The following is a 22586-nucleotide window of genomic DNA, read 5'->3' as shown; positions in this document are numbered from 1 at the left end:
ACAGCTTATTTAAATACTGATGAATACTTACATTATATGCACAATATATACCTACATATCAAAATGCGAAATGTTATTTTAAAAAAAGGATACTATTATACTAATATTTGTAGAATCAGTAAAGAATGGAAACTTCCAACTTCCAAGCTGTTCAAAGTTCAAACATTTAATGGAAGAGTTGTATTGCACCCCCACCCCACCCACCCCTTTTTTACCCCCTTTTCCCCCTGTGTATCATTTAAAGCAATCCAATTATTATAAACTAAATCAATATATGTACTATACAAAACACATTCACTTTATATAATGGGATTGCTTTCACCATACCGTTGAGCTTTCAACGTGTGGAATATTTCAATCATTCTTTGGCAGGCGGCGGACGGATACACACATAAAGACATACCCATTTAACAATTTTTTTAGGGAGAGGGGAGAGAGAAGGACATTCAATTGGACGGTGAAGGTAATGCTGGAAATCCGGTGCATAGATTGCATGGTCTAGGCCCCTCTTTCCAGCCTCTGGTCGTCTCTCTTTAGGCTCTGATCCGAGGTAACAACAGAAGCCTTCATTTTTTTTTATTTGTTCTTCCTATATATTTTTAATTCATTATTCGCTGATTTTTTACTTCCCAATTTAATCCAATTTTATCATATGAAGGTCAGTGCTTGATTCAGCTTCAATTATAATAATAATACAAACCCTTGTTCGTTTTTTCATTTGACTCATGAGGATTCTATTCGATGCCTCTGGTTTTGATAACCCTTTTGTTCAACTTGCAATGTACATTGTTTGTTGATGTCAAATTGTTGAATTCTTTCCTAACCCCCTGAAACTGAAAAGGGGTGGTTGTTTTATTACTCATTTTCCCCAAATTCTTGAATCTGATTCAATTCCATACCTTAGGATTCTTCTATAAATAAATTTATTGTATGGTGACCTCAAGTTGTTGAATGCAGGCTGGTAAGTGAATTTGAGTGGAACCCATTTGCTGCTGAGTCTTTCTTTCCCTTCTCGCAGTTAAAATCCGAGTTTATCATTTTATTGGAAGGGAAAGAGAGCATAGAGCAAAGCATAAGCAAATCAATATACTTAAAGACAAAAATGAGTAAAGTGTCTGGCGTGATTTCTAGGCAAGTGTTTCCAGTATGTGGAAACCTTTGTTTCTTTTGCCCTGCATTGAGGGCTAGGTCTAGGCAGCCTGTCAAGAGGTACAAGAAGCTCATTGCTGATATTTTTCCCCGTTCACAGGTTAGTATTTCTGGCTTCTATTTGATTGTGCATTTTTTGAATCACATTACTGAGCATAATTGTTGCTTTGTTGGTCACTTTTTTTATGAAGATAAGTGAAGATGAATATGTGTACTGATGCTTCTTTGATCATTTAATTTGTTTCCTTGTGTTTCTAGTATGCACTAGGTAGTCCATTTATGGATGTGTTTAAGCTATTAAAGATGCATGCCATTCACTCATAAATCTTGTCATTTAGCATGGATTGCTCTCTGAGGTTGCTGACTGGGAGCGAAGAGATCTTTTTGTTTCTCCTTGACATGCAACTTTGGTATGTGGAATGATTTTTATTTGGTTCTGTTGATTGATGGAAAATGAGGTTCTGTATCCAATGGTGGAAAATGCCATATTTTTTCTTCTGAATTTCAGTTTGAACTGATTACATGCAGATTACCACGTTCCACTGCCTTTTGCAATCTTTCAAAACATTGCATGATTTTGTAGAATCAGAATAGAATCATTAGCAAGTTACTTGAGCTATGACTCTCTGTTATGCATTTTCTTGTTGGACTGAGGCATGCTTATATGAATGTCAGCTTTTTTAATTTCTCTTTTATGGACTCCAGCTCTCTGCAACTAATGTGTGCTCCTGAATTTCACTGATTTAGATTCTGGCTCCATTGTAATTTTTATATACCCACAATCATTTCTTGTAGTTTTCTGTTCTTCTAGTTTGGAATATTGTTTTACCAAGCAAGCAAGGTTAATCATATGAACTGATCATTTTCCTCTTGTACACTGATTCGACCTCTTATATAAGTAATTATGATTTATGGCTCTTATTAAATCTCTTACCTTCAAATTTTTATATTTGATAAAATCTATTATTTGATGACAGGAGGAAGGACCTAATGACAGAAAAATTGGGAAACTATGTGAATATGCTGCCAAAAATCCTTTGCGCATTCCAAAGGTAAAATATTTGTCATGTAACCCAAGATAATATCTTATATGTGATGTTATCTTCACTCTGCATGGCAATTCCATTTTTAATATGGGCATTTATAGTTACTTGTCCACTTTAATGTTGCGAAGTTTCCAGAACTTAAGTTAACCAGGCTACTTAGTAGATTACAAACAATGAGATTATTGATGTGGTTTTGCTTTAGGTTTCATGTTCATTATGCATGACAAGATTTAAATCTGGTTATAAACCTACTGCAACTCCTCTTTTCTTCAGGAATGGGACTAACTATGTTGAAAATAAGTAGACGTGGAGTAAGATTCCATTGGATTAAGATATACGTTGAAAATGAGAAATGAAAATAAGTAGAGGTGGAGTAAGTTTCCATTGGATTAAGATATACGTTGAATTTCCGATTTCGGTGAACACCATCATCATCGAAGTTAGATTTTGGTTTTTCTTGTGAGTGCCAGAATACTCTAGCATATTAGATTATTTGAGGAATGATTTGCAAAACGTATCCTTTTAGTTCAAGGTCACATATGTAGTCAGTTCAGTCATTCTATAAGTCCCTACAATGCAGCGGTGATTGATTTTGGCTGAAATGTTATACTGGCTGACTCCTCTCAGTGTTGTCATATTTTGCTCACTTGTTGCCACCAGACATGGCTCCTTTATTGAATAGAAATGTGATAATTTCCAGTTACATATTTTGATAACTAATGTAACAGTGATTATTTGATTAGAATTTGTCATATGTTCATGTTCATATTTTTCTTGTATGCTTTCATGTGTTGATGGAAATTGTCTCCGAAGTAAAATATTTCATGTCATTGTTTGTCAAGCAAATTACTCTGATTACATTTCAAGGAAAAGCTAGTACCATATGAGAAGGAATGCTGGAAAATAGTGTTGGTGATGAAAGCTGCAAATTTTTTTTGCTCAGATAACAACTTCTCTTGAGCAAAGGTGTTACAAGGAATTGAGAAACGAGAATTTTCATTCTGCAAAAATTGTCTTGTGCATTTACAGAAAGTTGTTGGTCTCTTGTAAAGAGCAAATGTGAGTTTATCATTCTTCCTCTTCTTCCGCTGTCTTTATTATGGAATTTCCGAATTTGTAGTATTTTGCTATTTGTTGGATCCATTCAAGGCATCAGTAATTATTCTCGGTAGACCTCTTTATTTCATATTAATTTTTCTTGGGTATCCTAAGTTGACAGTTCAAGGTATTTGCAAATCCATTTGATTGAAACAAAGGATAGTGGGAGAGGACGAGGTATCCCTTGCCTCTTAAAGGTAAGGTGAAGTGCATGAATAGTTACACTTAAGAAAATGAGATTACAAACTTTATCAATGAGCTATTTCGATTTGATTGGGCTTATAAAATAGGTAGACTTGAGGAGCATCTTTAGCTCAGGTGGTCAAGCTCCTCATCACCCTACCCTCAGGATAGTAGTTTGAATCCTCATCCCCCTGAACAATAAAAGAAGGCATGCAATGCTTTATAGGAATGCAGGGAAAAGTACTTATCAGGACATATAGCAGAGATTCAGAGAAAACTAGGTTGCACATTGTTTACTGGAAAATTATAAATTTTCACATTGTTCCCTACTTGTCTTCACTTTAGGGTTTGTGAATGTTCTTTTATTTTGCTGAGGGCCATTATGGGGGTTTCAAAATGCTCACATTGAAAATTTAAATGAGGCGTGGCTAAAAACAAAAGCTGAACTAGAAGTTGATTATTAAGAGAAAACAAGCTTTAGCCACTCCTTAGGATTTCGAATCGGTTGAAGATTTGAATCCTCCCACACGCTAAATTAACAAACATTAAAACTAATATATGTTCATCAAAAGAAAAGAGAAAACAAGCTAAGAAGAGAGCATAATTGGGAGAGATGAAGAGCTGGCCAAGAGAAGAAGAATTAGGAGGGAGGAGGAACCAAGAAAGAACAGAAAAAACAAAAAAAAAAACTAGGCATGCCTGCCTCCAAATACCCAGTACAGTATAGAACTTCCTAACCTTAATACTAATACAATACCCAGAAAAAAAATTACCCAAATAAAGATAATAAAAAGGAACATTTGCAAATAAGCCTGTAAGTTGATATAGAGATTCAACATTTAAAAAGAGTAAAACGAACACCCAATAGACCTTCTTCCTGCAAAAATACAAAAAGATCACAAAAACACAAAAAAAGAGAGGTCATATTTTAATTAAACTAAAAATGTAGGAAAGTTTAGATATCAGTTTTGGTGCAGAACAGAATGGAACACGGAATGAAATTGAGAAAAATAAGGCATGGCAAGAAGAAGAATAAGGAAGGAGGAGAGAAGGGAATTCTAGAAAGAAGAGAGAATGAGAAGAAAGCCTAGGAAAGCATGATTCCAAATACTCAATTTTATTCTAGCGAATTTTCTTCCAACTTTTTAGAGAGTACATGTAGATATATATTAACCCTAATTCAATTCTATTACCTAGTAGAAATTTACTAGAAAGAGAGTTTTGGACTTTAAGTAACCAATTACAGACTTAATAACTACAACTGCTCAAACAAACGCCCAATAAGTCTAATTCCAGAAAAATAAAAATTGCAATATAAAAATACATATCCAAAATTCCAAAACTAAAAAGGTTGGAAATTTTATATTTCTTATTCTGCTTAAGGAGCCCTCAGTGGATAAATTGACCATTTGGTTATGTGGCGACACTTTGGATTGGTGAAAGTCCTGGGAACTTTACTGGTAAAGTATTATTCGAGCCTGCCATGTTGCACATGATAAACTCACATTGCAATGGAATCAACCAAGATAGTTTTGTTGGAATTGGTTCTCATAGTCTGTTGATGCAAAGAGGGTCTTGGAGTTTGATTCATAATCCTAGTCATGCATGTGTGTAACTCCTGCTTAACTTGTGAAAAACAGCTATTTGCTTGCAATTTCATGAATTGGAACCCATTCCTTGCTGATGAAGACTTGGGCTCTATTTCTTGCTCCCACGTCTAACTTCGTTCTTTGCGGTCTGTGTTGGATTTCTTCCTTGAGGGTAGCGGATTCCTAATTGGGAATCATTTTGCAGGCCTTTATTTGCGAGCAGCTTTTTAAGTATCATTCACACTCTGATGGATCAAACACGTAGAGATGAAATGCAAATTATAGGATGCCAGACTCTTTTTGACTTTATAAATAATCAGGTTGGTGCAGTTGACCTCGTATTATACTCGATTATTCATCGACTAACAGAAGGTCCAGCTTTGCACAAATTATTGTTAAATTTTACTTCTGCCTTCAAATTATTTTGTGTTGTTGAATCTTGCAGAGTGATGGGACTTACATGTTTAACTTAGAAGGTTTTATACCAAAACTTTGTCAGTTAGCTCAGGAAGTGGGAGATGACGAAAGGGCAACAAATTTACGTTCGGCTGGGCTGCAATCCCTTTCATCAATGGTATTCTTTTCATATTGCTGCATGAACAGAGTTTTTAATATTGTGTTTACTATTTTATTGGTTTCAGAAAGATTAAAATCAACTACGCTGCAGTTATTAGTGGTGTTGGTTAAATGAAAATAATAAAATTCTAATTGCAATTTTTTTTAACATCACTTTGATAAGTTTAATGGGGCAAGAGAGGAGTTACAGCTTTTTCTAAGATATAGTGGTACATGGATCTAATCCATCTTGTTGATCGTAATATCCTCCTAGTGTTGGCAGGATACTCCATATATCAGTGAGGAGGAATTTAGGCTTAGTTTGTAATTGTTTGTGCATTTTGAAGCTGCTTAAAGAAACACCTTATAAAAGCTTACTCCATGAGGGAGTTTGAAATTGTTTTTTCAGATATTATAGTTCTTGCGGGAAATGATGTTTGATAAAATCTTAGAAGTAGCATATGAAAAGCTACTTCTCCTTGTTGTTTGGTGCTTTTAAAAGTAACCAGGGGTTTGCTTTAAAAAGCTTGCTTCTGCATATTGTTTCCTTAATACATTTTATGGTCTCTAAAATTTGTAAGCTCTATAAGATTTTATTGAAGCTGCTTTCAATAAGAATAAGCAATGCCAAACTAAACTTCAGTTTTATATTTTTTCTAAGTATATAAATTTCTGACAGACTATTTTTAATTTATTTTTTGGCCGTGGGTAATCGAATTACATTTAAAGTTAAGATATGAACTTATATAGTATTTATTGCCTTGATCTTAACGTGGGAAGATGCATCAATATTTTTATCTTCCAAATATTTTTTTACCATATGACATTGATATTTCATTTGACCCCTATGTTAAGATTAGTTACTTTGTCATTCAACTCAATAAGTTAACTTGTTGGGTGATAAATACCACATTGAAAGATGTGGGCATGAGGGTGCACTTTATAAGTGTGTCCACCCCTTCACATGGTACCCAAGGTTTTAAGGAGGATTGGACCAGGGTATACCCAGGTTGGGCCTGTGGGCCTTTTGGGACAGCTCAGCCCATGCGTGGGTGGGAGTTGGGCCTTGTGCGTCATGTGTTGGTGGTTGGGTTCTTATCAATGGTATCGGAGCATGTCGATCCTCACCTTCGGGGCGACCCCTGCGGAGTGGCCGGCCATGGTGTTCGACGGGGTGCGTCCCAATGTCGGCCATGGTGCTCGACCAACGTGGGCGTTGGTCTCGAAGGGGGCGGTATTGATAAATACCACATTGAAAGATGTGGGCATGAGGGTGCACTTTATAAGTGTGTCCACCCCTTCACATGGTACCCAAGGTTTTAAGGAGGATTGGACCAGGGTATACCCAGGTTGGGCCTGTGGGCCTTTTGGGACAGCTCAGCCCATGCGTGGGTGGGAGTTGGGCCTTGTGCGTCATGTGTTGGTGGTTGGGTTCTTATCATTGGGTGTTGGGTTGGAGAATTTCACATCATTTATATATATTCTAACACTCGACTGCCCAGCACGTGCACAACAAACGAGGCCCAACACTAGGGCTACTTTGACAAAGGCCCACACTTGGGGCAACAACAATGGGGGTTTAAATTGTGGAAGTTAAGGTTTGAACCCAAGACCTCCTGCTACGATACCATGTTAAGATTATTTATTTTGCCAGTAAGTTAATTTGTTGGATTGGGGCATTTCACATTATTTATATATATATTCTCACACGCTACATGAGCAGGTTTTGTCTTAAGAAAAAAAAGTCTCAGAGACCTCTATATGCCAGCAAGTCAAAGGGCCTTTATGTTATCCCCCTTCACCCTATATGTAGTCTTCAATCTAGAGTTGTATACTTATGGATATTGGATTTTGCAATCTGCTTTGTAGGTTTGGTTTATGGGGCAACACTCTCATATTTCCTTGGAGTTCGATAATGTAAGCCGATCATTTGTTTGATTTTAGTTGCGAGTTAGTCTGTACTTGACATGATCTGTTGCCTTTTCTTTACAAGTTTGCATTGGGCTGCATAATCATAATGAACAGGTCCCGGCATCATCCCATCAACACAGAAAAGGGGAGGAAAAAAGAAAAGGAGAGAATAGAAAAACTGAAATTGAGAAATCTTGTGATTTTCTAGGACAATTTCAACCTATGCCATAAAAATAAGTGCGTTTACACTCGCATTATGCCACATTATATCTGTTATACATACATTTTTTCTATTTTCTGAATATTCTTCTGCATTTTCAGTGCCCTAAACTTTTCTGAGTCTGTTAGTGTAAATGAATCTAATTCTTGTTCTTGTTTACTTTCGCTGATCTGATATTGTCCATAGCCTCCTATATTTGTCAGTTTCAGTCTATTAGTGTCCTGTATTCTCTCTCTCTCTCTCTCTTGCTTGTGATATGTCTCTTGCTTTCCTTCACTGATCATCCACATTCTATTAGTTTTGGCTTCAAAATATATTAAAGCATCAAAATATTTGCATTTATATAGAATCAGTGAACAGGTAAAAAAAATTACAAAAAAGCGTCCACATAGATTTTACAATACGCTATTAAGATACCTCCTGGAGGGTTTTTACTCTCTTTTGAAAATTTGTTAAATCAGAAAAGAAGCCGGTGTCTTCTCTGTACAACTTATACCTTGAGGTCATCTAATATCAAGACTCCAACCCTGTCCCTAGTCATCCATTGTGTGCCAATTATATTTGGGTGCAATCTTAACCATTGATCATGTTACTTTTAAATGCACTGTTTACAAAAGAGACTCAAAGCCCATCTTTATTAATCTAGAAAAATAATATATATTCAGATTTACATTCGTATTCTATATTTTCAAATAATAATGATAAACAAGCTCAAATTCATCTGAAGCATGTAGGCAGTGTACCCTAAGAATCTAAGTCTATTCCCTTTGTACCTTGAAACCAATTTCACTATTACTTTTTTTAGGCACATCTGAATGTATTCTATGTCACAGGCATATCGGGAGTATATGCACTAACAATATATGTATGCTACAGTTACATAGGGGGACTTAAATTGTCCTCTATTTGTGGCTGTTGGTTGTCATTTACTGAATGTTCAGCTGTATTTGTGAAGCCCTCTGATCTACTGCTCTATGAAGACTATATTTAGTTTATATATATATATTTTAACCTGGTGGCATTTACACTTGTTATCAAGCAGGTTGTTTCAGTGGTTCTGGAAAATTATGGGGGTCCCAGGAAAGACTTGCAAAATCTTGACAGCAATAATCCATGTCCCCAGAGTCGGTGGGTGCAGGAAGTTCTTAAAAATGAAGGTCATGTTTCTCCTTCACAGGATGTCCTTATAAGGGTTCCTTCTTGGAGGACAATTGTGAACGAGAAAGGCGATATAAATGTGACTGCGTAATTTCTCAGATAAAAGTGCTCTAAAGACGCTCATATTCTATTGTGTTTTCTATCATCGGCCATTCAAAGATGCGTCTTTCTTTTCTTCTTTCAGGGAAGATGCGCAGAATCCATGTTTCTGGTCTAGGGTATGCTTGCATAACATAGCCAAGCTGGCGAAAGAAGCTACAACTGTTCGCCGTGTTCTGGAATCATTGTTCCGATACTTTGACAATGAGAATTTATGGTCACCACAACGTGGTCTTGCTTTCCAAGTTCTAAAGGATATGCAGTTTTTGATGGATAACTCTGGTAGTTTTTTTTTTTGCTTTTTTTGGTGTTTATTGGGCCTTGCTCTTATGTTCTTCCTTCAACTTATTAGTTGTAATATGACAATAGACTGATCCTGCATTTTCTCTTTTGTATTTTGCAGGCCAGAATACTCACTTTTTGCTGTCTGTTTTGATTAAACATTTAGATCATAAAAATGTCCTTAAAGAACCTGACATGCAGCTTGATATCGTTGCGGTTACCACCTTCCTTGCACAGCATGCAAAGGCTGAGTCTTCTTTGGCAATAATTAGCGCAGTAAGTGATGTCATGAGGCATTTGCGGAAAAGCATTCACTGCTCTCTCGATGATGCAAACCTGGGACCGGACGTAATAAAATGGAATAGAAACTTTCAGGAAGCCATTGACAAATGTCTCACTGAATTATCATATAAGGTACCTTTGAGCTTCTTCTATCTTTTATCAACTTCCTGTTCAGAGTTTTCTGGTTATTAAAACATGAGCTAGAACAGCTTCTTCTGATTCTTCTTTTAGGTTATGAATTTCTTATAATTTAATTTAAATATTTAATGCAATGAGTCGTGTAATGTTCTTGTTATGTTGTTATCATCAATCTTAGTGGTTCTGCAAAGTGTTAACTGGTAATTGCTGTTGGCGGACAGGTTGGAGATGCAGGTCCAATTCTTGATGTTATGGCAGCAATGTTGGAGAACATCTCAACTATTACTGTCATATCTAGAACCACAATCTCAGTTGTTTACCGAACTGCTCAAATTGTAGCTTCCCTTCCAACTTTGTCATACCAAAATAAGGTGACAAATGTAACACTTGTTTTTTTCAGATTACGTAATTTTACCAGTTAACTCGACATTTGTTGCTAACAGAACATATGATATCCTGTCAGGCTTTCCCTGAGTCCTTGTTTCACCAGTTACTCCTGGCTATGGTTCACCCAGACCATGAAACACGAGTAGGAGCTCATCGCATCTTCTCTGTTGTTCTTGTGCCTTCTTCAGTTTGTCCTCGTCCATCCTCAGTTTCTGCTGAATCAGGAAAAGGCTCAGATATTTCAAGGACACTCTCAAGAACTGTCTCTGTCTTTTCTTCTTCTGCTGCCTTTTTTGAGAAGTTAAGCAAGGAGAAAGCTTCCTCAAGGGACTATGCCTTTACAGACGACAGGGAAAATGTCATTAATGAGGGAGAATCTGGAAACAGCAGTGTCGGGGTGCTCGAAAGATTGAAGTCATCCTACAATCGCGTATACAGTATGAAAAATCCTCCTGTGCCCTCCACCACCGATGGAAATTCTACAAGCAATCTTATCAAGGAACAAGTAGGTCTTGGCACTAGGCCACTAGCATTTCAAATTTCTTGTCTTTCCTATTTTTATTTAGTTGTTTAGGTATTATCTGTTTTTACTCCATTCGTCTTAACAGTGCTACACTTGGGACTGGCATTTTACAACAGTTAACTTTCCATTAGGCTGCATCCTCAATATCAAAAATCCATCTTCATTGGGTTGGGTGACTCCGACTTATGAAATCAAATAACTTATTGAATATTTTTCTTCCCAAAACATCATTGTTTCTGTATTTGCTGAGATATGATTAGACCTTCACAAAGAAATAGATACTCCTTGCATATTTTAAAAACTATTAGATAGCTGGAACTAGGGTAAAGGGCCTTTAAAAATTCTATTACCAACAGGCCTAGGCTTCAATCAGGTAATATTTTGGTACCAGACGCACCCCCGCTTTATAAATATATGTTGTGCTGGGCATAGGTAGAAAACAATGGGCTATGCTTTGGTGAGCACTAGACTATTTCAGCACAGTTAGAAAATTTTCTTTTGATGAGATCTTAAGTTTCAGAGCATATAGATTGAGGCTAGAGTTTGGCTTGACTTTGTATTTGAAAAAAGTTAGCTCGAGCAGGCTTGATTTTTCTCATTTAGCTTTCAAGCTTGATAATTAAGTATTTAGAATTCTAAAATAGTAAAATGCTACTAATATATAATGAACTGAATACAAATTATATGTGGGCTTAAGCTCAAGAACTGATATCGATTTGTTTATTAAGTAAATCATGTCAAGCTCTTCCCATACCAAGTTCAGCCCGAACCATTATATTTGGGCTTGGCTCATTGCAACCCTTGGTACAAGGCATTGCTTGATCTGAGCAATTGTTGCCCCAACTCAGCTACTCTATAAATGTAATATTTCGTAAACCTGAACATTCAATGATCATCTTATTTTACCTGTTTCAAATTTGCTTCTGCTCTATTCAATTGTGACTTGGTGGGTGACTTTCTAGTTCTACTCATTATACCTCAGGAGGTTAATTCCCTTAGGTTGAGTAGTCGCCAGATATTGCTCTTGCTTTCATCAATTTGGGCCCAGACCTTCTGTCCTGCAAATACACCTGAAAACTATGAGGCAATTGCTCATACATACAGCCTTGTCTTGCTGTTCTCTCGGGCCAAGGTAATGCTCAATTTTAAATGAGTGATGGTTTTATGGTTCATGATATGTTTTCTGTGTTTCACTATCCTAGATATCGTTTCCCTTGTAATGAAATTCACATTTTAGCATGCTTGCAGTGTACATTTATATTTATCATCAAGCTTAGTTCTTCGAACCTAGGGGGAATTTTGCAGCCCAACCATGAGCATCCCTTTTCCAAAGAAGTTCTCAATAAGGGTTATTTTCAAATGCTGTAATTCTTTTGGAATATTATGGACAATTATGTATAAAAAAAATTTCTTTTGGGCTATATCGACAATTTTACATCTTGTTTTACGAACTCATTTTAACAAGGTTAACTTCTGATTTGCATGCCTGAGAAAATGTGCGAGTGTTTAGCCACAAATAAAAATTGACAAATTATTCTATGTGCTTGATTCTTCTCTTTAAAGCCTTTCTTGGAATTGTTTCTTGTTTTCACTGCTGGGAAATACATTTAATCTTCTAATGCAGCTGCTTTTTGCATCTTGAGTCTCAGAGTTCTACCTACTTTCTATTATGCAGTCATGATACTTTATTTGTAAAGTCTGATGACAACATGTTAATTATAGCTCTTAAGGCTTTTTCTTTTTCTTTTTCAGATATTCTCCAAACTGTGTCGGTATATATTGTCATATTTATCACTTGCTGTTATTGATTGTCTATTAATATGTATTGTGGCTAGACTTTTATATTCTTTATCTTCTTCTCCTCCACCTTTTGGTTTGGTTATGCTCAACAGTTTATCCTGTCTTGTAGAATTCTAGAAATGAAGTTCTAGTTCGAAGTTTTCAACTTGCATTTTCCTTGTGCAATATTTCTCTTAAAGAAGGAGGTGAGTTCCAGCAGCTAATTATCCTGCTTACAGTTCCACGGTTTTTAATGGACTATGATTAAAATGGGACAGGCAGATATCTTTGACTAATTTAGTTTCTCACATTACTAGAAATCTGGAACATATGTATTATGTACAAGTGGGAATCATAAATTTGATTTATAAAACTGTCTTGTATTAAAAACTTTGACAGGAATTTATGAATCAATTTACATATATATCAAGTATTCATAAAAAGTAATATAACTGCAGATGGGTTAGCGAACCATAACAAGCAAAAAAAAAAAAGTTAAAAAGAAGTTATGCATACTCAATCAGAAATAAGAGAGCATCATTGAAAATTTAATCAAAGACTTGGTAGCAGTTTCAAGTGACAACCATAAAAAAAAAATGATATAGTTGAGAAACGAGGTATAAAATGTTGCTGTAGATGTGATATTTGTCCGTGGTTTGAAAATTAGAAGAAAGGTTGATCATAGGGATGAAGTATGTATTCTTAGGCCAATGCTTTTTATTGGCCAAAATTAGATATTTAGGTAATGTTTGATTGGCACTTTTGAGTGAAAAGAAACAGAACCACTTGAAAGAAGAGTCTAATAACAAAAGCCTTAGCTGAAGCCATGTTATTGCTGTTATTGTAGGGCCACTTCCACCAGCACGTCGCAGATCCGTCTTTACTTTGGCAACATCAATGATACTCTTTTCCTCGAAAGCATACAATATTCTTCCTCTTGTTCATAGTGCCAAGGTGTTTCTTACAGAAACTATGGTATGTGCTTATTATGCTCATGAAATGAGTCATATTGGTTTATCTCATAATTTGGTTAGTGGTTGCTTTTAAGTTCTCCTATATTTACTGAAGGGGCTTCATCCTTCTTGCTAATTCGACTAATCGAGTCCTTGGGAAGTCTTAACAAAGCTGACTTATGTATACCTGAATCAGGTTGACCCATTTCTACGCTTGGTTGAAGAGCAAAAGTTGCAGGCTGTTAATACTGGTTCTAATCACCACACCAATGTTTATGGATCTAAAGAAGATGATAACTCAGCTTTAAAATATCTTTCAGAACTAGCAATCTCCGACCACCAGATTAGGGAATCCTTTGCTTCCGAGATTGTAAAGAGTTTGGAAGACGTCTCAGATGTAAAGATTTTATCTGAATTCTTAGGAGTCTTGATCTCCATTATCATTTTTTTCAGAGATCTTGTAATCGCCACAGCCTTGACTAACTATCTCATTCTGCAGTCCGGATCATCCACTGTGCTGGAGCTGCTCTTCAGTGAATTCTTACCTGATGATGCTTGCCCATTGGGAACCCAATTTTTTGTGGATACTCCACGAAAAGTCTATCAGGTTGACTCAGAAAACAATAAAGCCCTTGAGGAGGTGATGGTCTTGCATACCTTCCATGTTTGGTGTTGACAGTTGATACTTAATTGCTTTATTGACCTCATGCAGGGTGCTTCAGCTTTTTCATCAGGTGATGACGCTTTTGTAGAGTCATGTGAAAGTCAAACCAAGCCTGATATGGAGTTGGCCCTCGAAAATCCTGATCTTTTAAGTGTTAATCAACTTCTAGAATCTGTATGTTATTCATAATCAACGTTTATTCTGTTCCATTTGTTTTAAAAGTGTTTTAGGTTCTTCTAAGAGTAATTAAATTGAGAACTGGTTTCTTATTGGTTGCACGAAGATGCCACCTAGTGTCAAAGCCTCATAAACATGGCAATAGAGGCTGGGTTTTGAGACCCATCTCAGTATCATGACAAGTCTTACTGCAAACTATGAAGAAAGAGAACTGATTTTATGCTTCTTGCGTACAGGTCTATGAAACTGCACATCAAGCTGGAAGAATTTCTGTAACTGCACCCGACGTACCTTACAAAGAAATGGCCCATCATTGTGAGGCACTTCTGATGGGCAAGCAACAAAAGATGTGTCAATTGATGAGTGTCCAGCTGAGGCAGGAGAGTTCAATTAATGTTTCACAACAAAATCAAGAAAATGAGGCAAAGAAGGTGATATCTTATTCTCATGTTGATTTGGGTTCCCATTAATCTATGCATCTTATTTGCACAGACCATGCTAGAGTTCTCAGGTTTCTGTTTGAGTTGCATTCACAAACCTCTTTTTTAAATCCAATTCCTCCCTCTGTCGAAAGTGTTAATAGTTAATACCGCTATATATGCAAGGTCTCTTGTAGTCTCTAATTTTATGAACGTTGAGGGTGCAGGTTGGCAATCCTTTTGTTGACCAAAACACCACCAATCCAAGCCAACAATCCAGTGGTGGGGTTCCAATGCAATGTGCAGCTGAGTATCAGCATCAACCCAATGTCTTCAGATTACCGGCCACAAATCCTTACGATAATTTCCTAAAAGCTGCTGGCTGCTGATCCCATAGAAACATTTTGTAAGAAAAGTACATAATCTCATTGGCTAGGGAAAGCAAGCATCAGTGTTGCGTATAGGTTGTCGATTCTGACGCTTGAGGGCATCGCAGTTCCTGAATTCGCCTTAATGTATTACATGTATATTTTAGGTATGCAGGCAGCCACAATCAGGAATAGGGGAATTTTTAAAGAAGTTCTTCCATTCTATACACCATTCTCAGCAAGCTGGATGAGAGGAGAGAAAACATATGGATTTTGGTGTGGTGCATACCATTTGTACCCGATTCATTCTTGTTCTTTTATTAAGATAATTTTTCACAATTTTGCGGTGAGACTGCACGAAGAGAAGTTCATCCTTATCTGCTTCTTCCCTTGTCCATCGGAGTTCTGGCAATATTGCCAGAGTTTTTTGTTTTTTTTTTTGTTTCCATCTCTGATGGTAAACAAAGAATGTATTTTGTTGCTGTTAGCCTGTTTCCATCCATTTTGCTGACTTGCTGTGGATGAACAGATGTTGAGCAAAACTACCATCGAATTGAAGGCCAATCCTTATTTGTAACTGTTATTTCTGGACTACTTTTGGAGGAAAGATCATGGGTATGTATTGGTTGGGAAAATGAAGAGGTATGTGACTGGTTTGTATTTTTTTGGATCAAATGCAACGAAAGTGCATAAGTTGTGATGTTTGAGAGTTCAGACCATCTTTTGTTCTGTACTAAATCACTAAAGGAGTATAACACCAAAAAATTCATAAAATTAACCTAACCCGGTAAAAGTAAAAAATGGTCCTGTGGTAAACAAGTAATTTGTTTAAAATAGATAATAGATGTGGTAAACTAGTGTAATGGAACCAAGAGGTAAAAAACGCACCGTTAATGTGGGTCGGCCCGCCTTGGTCCACTTCACTGGTCGGACCAGGCATGCGAAGATGAAAACATGACGCCTAATCTGTGAATGGCCCTGCGGATAGGCCAAGCGGGTCCCATAATCAAATTTTTTTTAAAAAAAAATGAAAAAATCTAAAATACCCACAATAAAACTATAAACGTCTTTTTTTTTTTGGGATATTATGTAATTTTCTATAACTCATTTAAAACATAATATTGGAATTTTGTTTATTTTTCTCCTTGTAATTTTCGTTTACCTTCTCCGTGAATGACTCGATCTGAGAAATTAATTGATAAAGAGTATTAATATCAATGTGAGACGGATAAACATTTTAACCACAATCTCATCACGGAGAGTTCTTAGCGGAATAGTGTAGCTTTCTTTGTTACTAATCACATCCTTCATCCACAAGCGAACCATCAACAATTTTAAGATGAAAATTGTAACGATGCGTCATGCGTATTTCAAGAAATCCAACCCAATTAAGCAACTCGGGATGCTCCTTACTTGCCTAGAATTAATGTGATTGCATCATATAATGGATACCAGAACGATCAACGCTGATGAAGACATAATGATGATGGAGAGAAATTAGAGAGTTACAATTGATTGTAGAGTTTGTGATAAAAATAATGTACTTGAATAAATTATTTATAGATATCATATAGATCAATTCTCATAAACCAAGTTGTTATGAAGGATATTTTGGAATTTTAATATCCCAAAACTAGGTGCTCTACTTTTTACTTGTTAGTGGGCATTTTATACGCTTCATTTTTAAAAAGAAAAACAAACTAGCCGTTAGTTTGCCCGACGAGCCCGAGGCGGGCCGGGTTGGTGGGCTGAAAACCCCTGCCCAGCCCTGAAGGGTCAATGGGACGGGCGGCGGGCCGTTCCGGACTAACGCCATAAACCCTAACCTCCGACACCTCTCTATATATGACGACAGGATAGAAAGGGATTGTCAGAAGTTTCAAAGAGCAAGACTTGGTGCCCTAATCAGCTCGAGAGATTCAATTTGTCACTGGTGAGTCTTGCTTTTGTAACTGTTTCAGATCTGTTTTCATTTTTTCCTGGTTTTATTGGATTGCATTAATAAATCAACGTAGCCGAGACTGATTGAAATCGAGTAAACGAAGATTCGATGGAAAGCCATTTTTGCTTGTTGGGTGCCTTTGGATTGGGACATCGGGTTGTAAGATTGATCAGTTAGTTGATCACAAACATTTGTGTTTTCTGATTTGGGGTGTTCATCGATTTGGCACTCCGAGTGAATAATTATCAACGAGCTCCTTCTGTCCTTCATGTGATTGTGTTTTGTGCTGTATAACCCTTGGAAGTCACTCATTATATAACTTATTGAGGGGAAATTTGTGATATCTAGTAATTGATTGAATACGGGTGACTATTTTGGTTTGTATGCTTCTGAATCAAATGCCAGAGAATTTTCCTAGTTATGAATCCTAAATTGAGGTCTTGATATTTGGGAGAATATGTTGTCTTCGTTGGTCTAAAAAACGTATAAAATGTTCGAATTGGTGTTCCTAGAACTTTCTAGAAGCATCAGACACCATGTTTGTCTAATATGTGAGCTTATGGAGATTCTGACAGTCTTTCTTGGTGGAGGCTGGAATGCAACATTTGCATAGCTTATGTTCATTGTTCGCTTTTCATCAGTTTGTGTGATTAATCTATGGTGCGTAGGTTAGATAGTTGCTACTCTTTTTTGGTTTACTATACTTATCAGGTCAATGTTTTGTTTTGTTCCCATTATAAACCTATATGTAGCATTCTAAGTTCTAACTGAAATGGATAAAATTGCATCCTTCTCTACTAAAGTTTACACGTGAAAAAATTTAGGCTGACATCTAGTTGTTAGCAAAATTGGTGATTCAACCTCTTAGGAGAATTATGTATTGTTTTGTTATTATTTATCCCCATTCCTTCCTTTTGCTGGTCGAATGGAGTAGGTGGTTTTGCTCATTTTTGAGGCAAATGAATATAATGGCCTGCAGTGTTTTCAGAGACTTCCTTTATATACTCTGTACTTTTAGTAATCTCCTGTATTAGTCTTGTGCATATAGCGAATTTATATCATCCTTGTCAAGTATAGGTTGGTTAGATGTTCACAATCTTGCAACATACATACAGAGAAATTTTTCGTGATTTGACACCACTAACTTCCAAAAGGGCAAAAAGAAATTCTGCAGATGAGTCAGATGACTAAGTTGTGATGGTCAGGTTTAATGTCTAACTGGGTCATCTTTCAAATTTTAGTTTCGGCATGGCAGCAAAGATCACAGCTGCTGTAGTTGGATCATTTGTAATTGCATATGCAGTTGACCGAGTTATTGCAGACGAGAAGCTATTTGGAGGTAAGTATAGTTTGTGTCCTTGACATTTTACTGCAATGTGCTGTGAATTTGACGTTGATTGCTGCTTTGTTTTATGTATTGCCCTTTTGTATCCAGGCACCACCCCAAAAACTGTTTCTGACGAATGGTGGGAAGAGACTCAGAAGAAATTCCAGGCATGGCCTCGAACTGCCGGGCCACCAGTGGCCATGAATCCCATTAGTCGACAGAATTTTATTGTCAAGGCACGCACAGAAGCTTGAAGAGCAGTTTGATCCTGTTCGCTGTTGGTTTCATTTCTTTTACTATTCCCATTCATGTGTTTAATACCAAATAATGTGTACTGGCTGAGACTTGATACTTAGAAGATACGGCCAGTCTTAGTTCAGATGATGAATTATACATCTGTGCTAGTCTTATTTGTGTAGCGCTTTCTTGGCATGCATTCTGTTTGGTTGTTCTCTTAAGGAAGTTTCAATCATGATATTCGTGGAAAATGGAATTACAGAGGGAAAAAATAAATAAATATTAAAGAATTGGGAAGTATCATCATTGAAACAAATAACGTGAATCTCCAATATTATCATGTTCTATTACATATGAATAATTTTGGGAAAAAATGAAAAAGAAAATGCCTCCAATAAACTTTTTTTTTTTTAAAAAAAAACTTAGAACTTTCTAATCAGTAACAACTAAGAATCGATCATGGGATTCTTGTATCAAAATTGTCCTGTTAGGACGCATCTCGTTTACACAACAGAGAGAAAAACAAACTCTGCAGTGTCAATCCTCTTGGCAGCCTTAGTACTACTGCAAGGTCCGAAACTTGCGGCCATCCGGGTCGGATCTTCAGGAGTCGTAGAAGCCTTGTGATGGAGGAGTTGGTGATGGTGGTCGTCGGAGTTACAGGGTGGATGGTAGTACAAGCGAGCGGTGTGAGGACAATGAGAATGAAACCTGGCAGCTATTCTCACTCCTGCATCCAACAACTCCATGTACTTTCCCATATCGAAATACCTATTGTGCTTGCAGAGATCGAAGCAAGAGGGAAGACGACTGAATAAGGCTTTGAGGGGCTGCCTTCGATCTCTCAGACAAGATATGAGTTAGGGTTAGTGGGATTTCAATGGCGAAAGAGGAGGGTCAAGACTGCTGCTTTTATAGCATTTCTCCTGTATTATTGGCTTCCTTTCGGTGCAAGTTCCTTTTTTCATTTTCGCCCATTAACTTTCTCATAATTGTAATTTTCTCCCCATATTTACAATTATATTCAATTACCTATTTCCAAGGCCTAATAATACGCTGACACGTCAGCAGTCAAATAGTCAATGTTTTTGGCCTACACGTTATTTTAGTATTGAAAAGTCATATAATATAAGAGAACCAATTCCTATGATTTGATGTTTTCAGACTACTATTAACGACTTCATCAAGTTGTTAGGCAAAAGCAATGGGATTTAGGTTGCTGGGCCAATATTTTTGTTGGCCCGGTCCCATCTCTATTACACAAAAAGTCAAGTCAAACACGTATTCTAATACAGTCACATCAGCAAAACACAAATTTCTATACACTTTTTCTTCCCACACACTTTATCTTTCCACCCAACCCAACAACATTCCATTCCTCCATATTATCCACAACAAAACTACACCAAAACATCAAATATCAATACATCCACATCAGCAAAACACTTATCCCAATACAGCCACATAAGCAAAACACATTTTACAATACAGCCACATCAGCAAAAGACAACATCTTTGTTGGCCCAATACCACTTCACCATTGCATTTGCCCTTAACATGTATAATATTACTTGGTCAATCAACAACGTATTTGATTAATTTTCAATGGAAGAAGTGGCACGCGGACATATTCAATCATAGAATGGTAAAATTTTACAAATTCAAATGTAAATATCATATATATTTAAAATCATTTTTTCATTAGCATAAATGGTCGGCTTCTTGGAGTTATTGATCATAGCATACCACCTCTCCTAAAGTCTTATTGTCTCCAATCTCAATAGCTAGTGATGGGTCAACTAAATATAGGAGTGATAATAAAATGGTGTAATGTTCATAATCATTTTTTGACTAAGGGGTAACCAAACAACCTTATTCTTTGACAACATGAGTGTTTCTTACTTTATCCAACCTTTTCTGAGCATCTTTTCTTGATCCATTCTGAAACTTGACATACTTCTACTTACCAATGTCGGTTTCATGAATATCTTTTATGTTTTAGTATTTAATGAAACAACAAGAATTATGAAATGAGAAATCCAATTATCAACTAAAATGTTTTAACAAATTAAGATCAACCGACTTAGAATAATGAGCAGCGATGGTCGGAGTAAAGGTGCCACATCAATCCTCTCCATACCTTATATTGCAAATATTGACATTCAACACATTGCTGAAATCCTAAACCTTGCAAGTCATTTTGATAAATAATAAAGAAACATGAAGCACAACATATTTATATATATCCTCAATAATAGACAAGTTTATTATTACATCAATATAACCTGTTAAGGGAGTGAATGAAGTGAACTACCAATCAATCAAAAATTGAAGGCACATGCTAAATGTTTCACCTAAAAGTTGGGTATACCAACTTTTCTCGAACGACACAACTCGCGAGAAACAAAACAAAAGGGAATAGATTATAATACTTAATAAGGTTTCTTCCACCAATGAAATAAGTACAAACAAGTTAAGATAATCTTCGACATATATGCATACAAATACAATTTTGATTAAAAAAATATAATTTTCTTATAATCCTTTGAGCATTATTACCAATACCCCAATTTTGGCATTTGTCTAAGTTGTACTTATAGGGATAATGATTTTTCTCAAGTCTAAAGAGTCCTAAATGATTCAATGGGTGGATGCCAACTATTTGTCGTAAACCCTTTTATCAAACAAGCAATATGACCTAAAAATACACGGTTAAAAACATCTATCATGGAGTCAATCTTGTTCACATTCAACTTGGTCAACTGCAAAGAAAATAAATTAATAAAAATAAATACTAATGAAATTGTACAAAATGAAACATACTAGTAATTAATCGATGCACCAACAAGGAGTTTTCTTTTAATTTCACAGTATGTACGTACAAGTCTCTCATGCATGCCAAGCATTGTAGCATGTCATCTCATATCTTTCATGCCGCAACCACTTCCCATCATACAATCACAAGAATTTAAATGGTGAAAGTTGACTTTATTCCCCTTATTAATTGCCTCATTTGTATCATATAGCACTTTCAAGTCATGATAACTTCTCATTCTTTCACTTCAATTCTCTCCGCATTTGCAACTCTCCTCATAAAACCTTCAATGGAGTTGAATAGTGCACAGATAAAGTTTTATCGATGTGTATTTTTCCAAAATATATATCATATTTTTTGAAACTGGTTCAACATTATTGCATTATAATAAAAAAAATGCAATGTCAATTCTCATCAAAACCTTTAACAAATCAACTATTATCAAATTAATTACTTACAAAAAGTTCAAATTGTTGGAATAAATCATGCGGTTCCCCCCATTCGAACCCATTACCTCATAAAAATGGGATGGGAGATAGTAGTAACCACTTCGAGCGTGGTTTGCCCGCTCCATCGCACCAACCCACATTATTTGTCTTAATAATTTTCAACATTCATGCATACAAATACAATTTTGATAAAAAAAAATTACAATTTTTTATAACCATTTGAGCACTATTCCCAATAAATTAGGTTTGGCATCCCTATAAAATTTTATCTATGATGAGTCCTAAATAATTTCACGAGTGGAGGCCAACCATTTGTCGTAAATCCTTTCACCAGATAAGCAATATGACCTGAAAATACGTGATTGGAGAGATTCACCATAGAGTTAATCTTGTTCACATTCAACTTCATTAACTGTAAAGAAAATAAATTAATAAGAATAAGTGTAAAGAAAATAAATTAATAAGAATAAGTATTAATGAAGTCTTACAAAATAAAACATACTAGTAATTATCATATACACTGACAATAATTTTTCTTTAACTGCAAAGAAAATAAATTAATAAGAATAAGTACTAATGAAGTTTTACAAAATAAAACATACTAGTAATTACCCTATGCGCAGACAATAATTTTTCTTTTAACTTCACATCATGTACGTACGTACAAGTGTCTTATGCGTGCTAAGCATCGTACCATGTTGAACTTTCTCACATCTGCTAATCTGCTATGTTGTAACAACTTCCCATCACGCAACCACGAGGATTCAAATAATGATAGTTGACTTTCTTCTCCCTATAAATTGTCTTATTTGTATCATATAGCACTTTCAAGTCAT

The 22586-nt window shown here is 36.1% G+C and overlaps 2 protein-coding genes across 2 annotated transcripts; both read left to right on the top strand.

Moving 5' to 3' along the window:
• Positions 1-316: 316 nt before the first annotated feature.
• On the top strand, positions 317-15655 carry LOC120013435 (protein SEMI-ROLLED LEAF 2-like). Its single transcript, XM_038865240.1, has 20 exons — positions 317-550; positions 958-1249; positions 2127-2201; positions 3139-3254; positions 5271-5385; positions 5511-5639; positions 7490-7537; positions 8794-8996; positions 9094-9290; positions 9412-9704; positions 9932-10081; positions 10174-10602; positions 11603-11752; positions 12530-12605; positions 13247-13374; positions 13549-13749; positions 13852-13992; positions 14065-14190; positions 14430-14624; positions 14840-15655. The coding sequence occupies exons 2-20, from the start codon at positions 1103-1105 to the stop codon at positions 14999-15001; spliced, it is 3081 nt and encodes a 1026-aa protein (XP_038721168.1). The 5' UTR covers positions 317-550; positions 958-1102; the 3' UTR covers positions 15002-15655.
• Positions 15656-16634: 979 nt separating this feature from the next.
• On the top strand, positions 16635-18896 carry LOC120012058. The gene is made up of 3 exons (XM_038863299.1): positions 16635-16913; positions 18164-18261; positions 18358-18896. The coding sequence occupies exons 2-3, from the start codon at positions 18171-18173 to the stop codon at positions 18501-18503; spliced, it is 237 nt and encodes a 78-aa protein (XP_038719227.1). The 5' UTR covers positions 16635-16913; positions 18164-18170; the 3' UTR covers positions 18504-18896.
• The last annotated feature ends 3690 nt before the right edge of the window (positions 18897-22586 follow it).

The sequence above is a fragment of the Tripterygium wilfordii genome, chromosome 13 (assembly GCF_013401445.1).
Source record: "Tripterygium wilfordii isolate XIE 37 chromosome 13, ASM1340144v1, whole genome shotgun sequence".
Lineage (NCBI taxonomy): Eukaryota > Viridiplantae > Streptophyta > Magnoliopsida > Celastrales > Celastraceae > Tripterygium > Tripterygium wilfordii.
The sequence above is the reverse complement of the archived record's forward strand: the minus strand, read 5'-3'. Positions and strand labels throughout refer to the sequence as shown.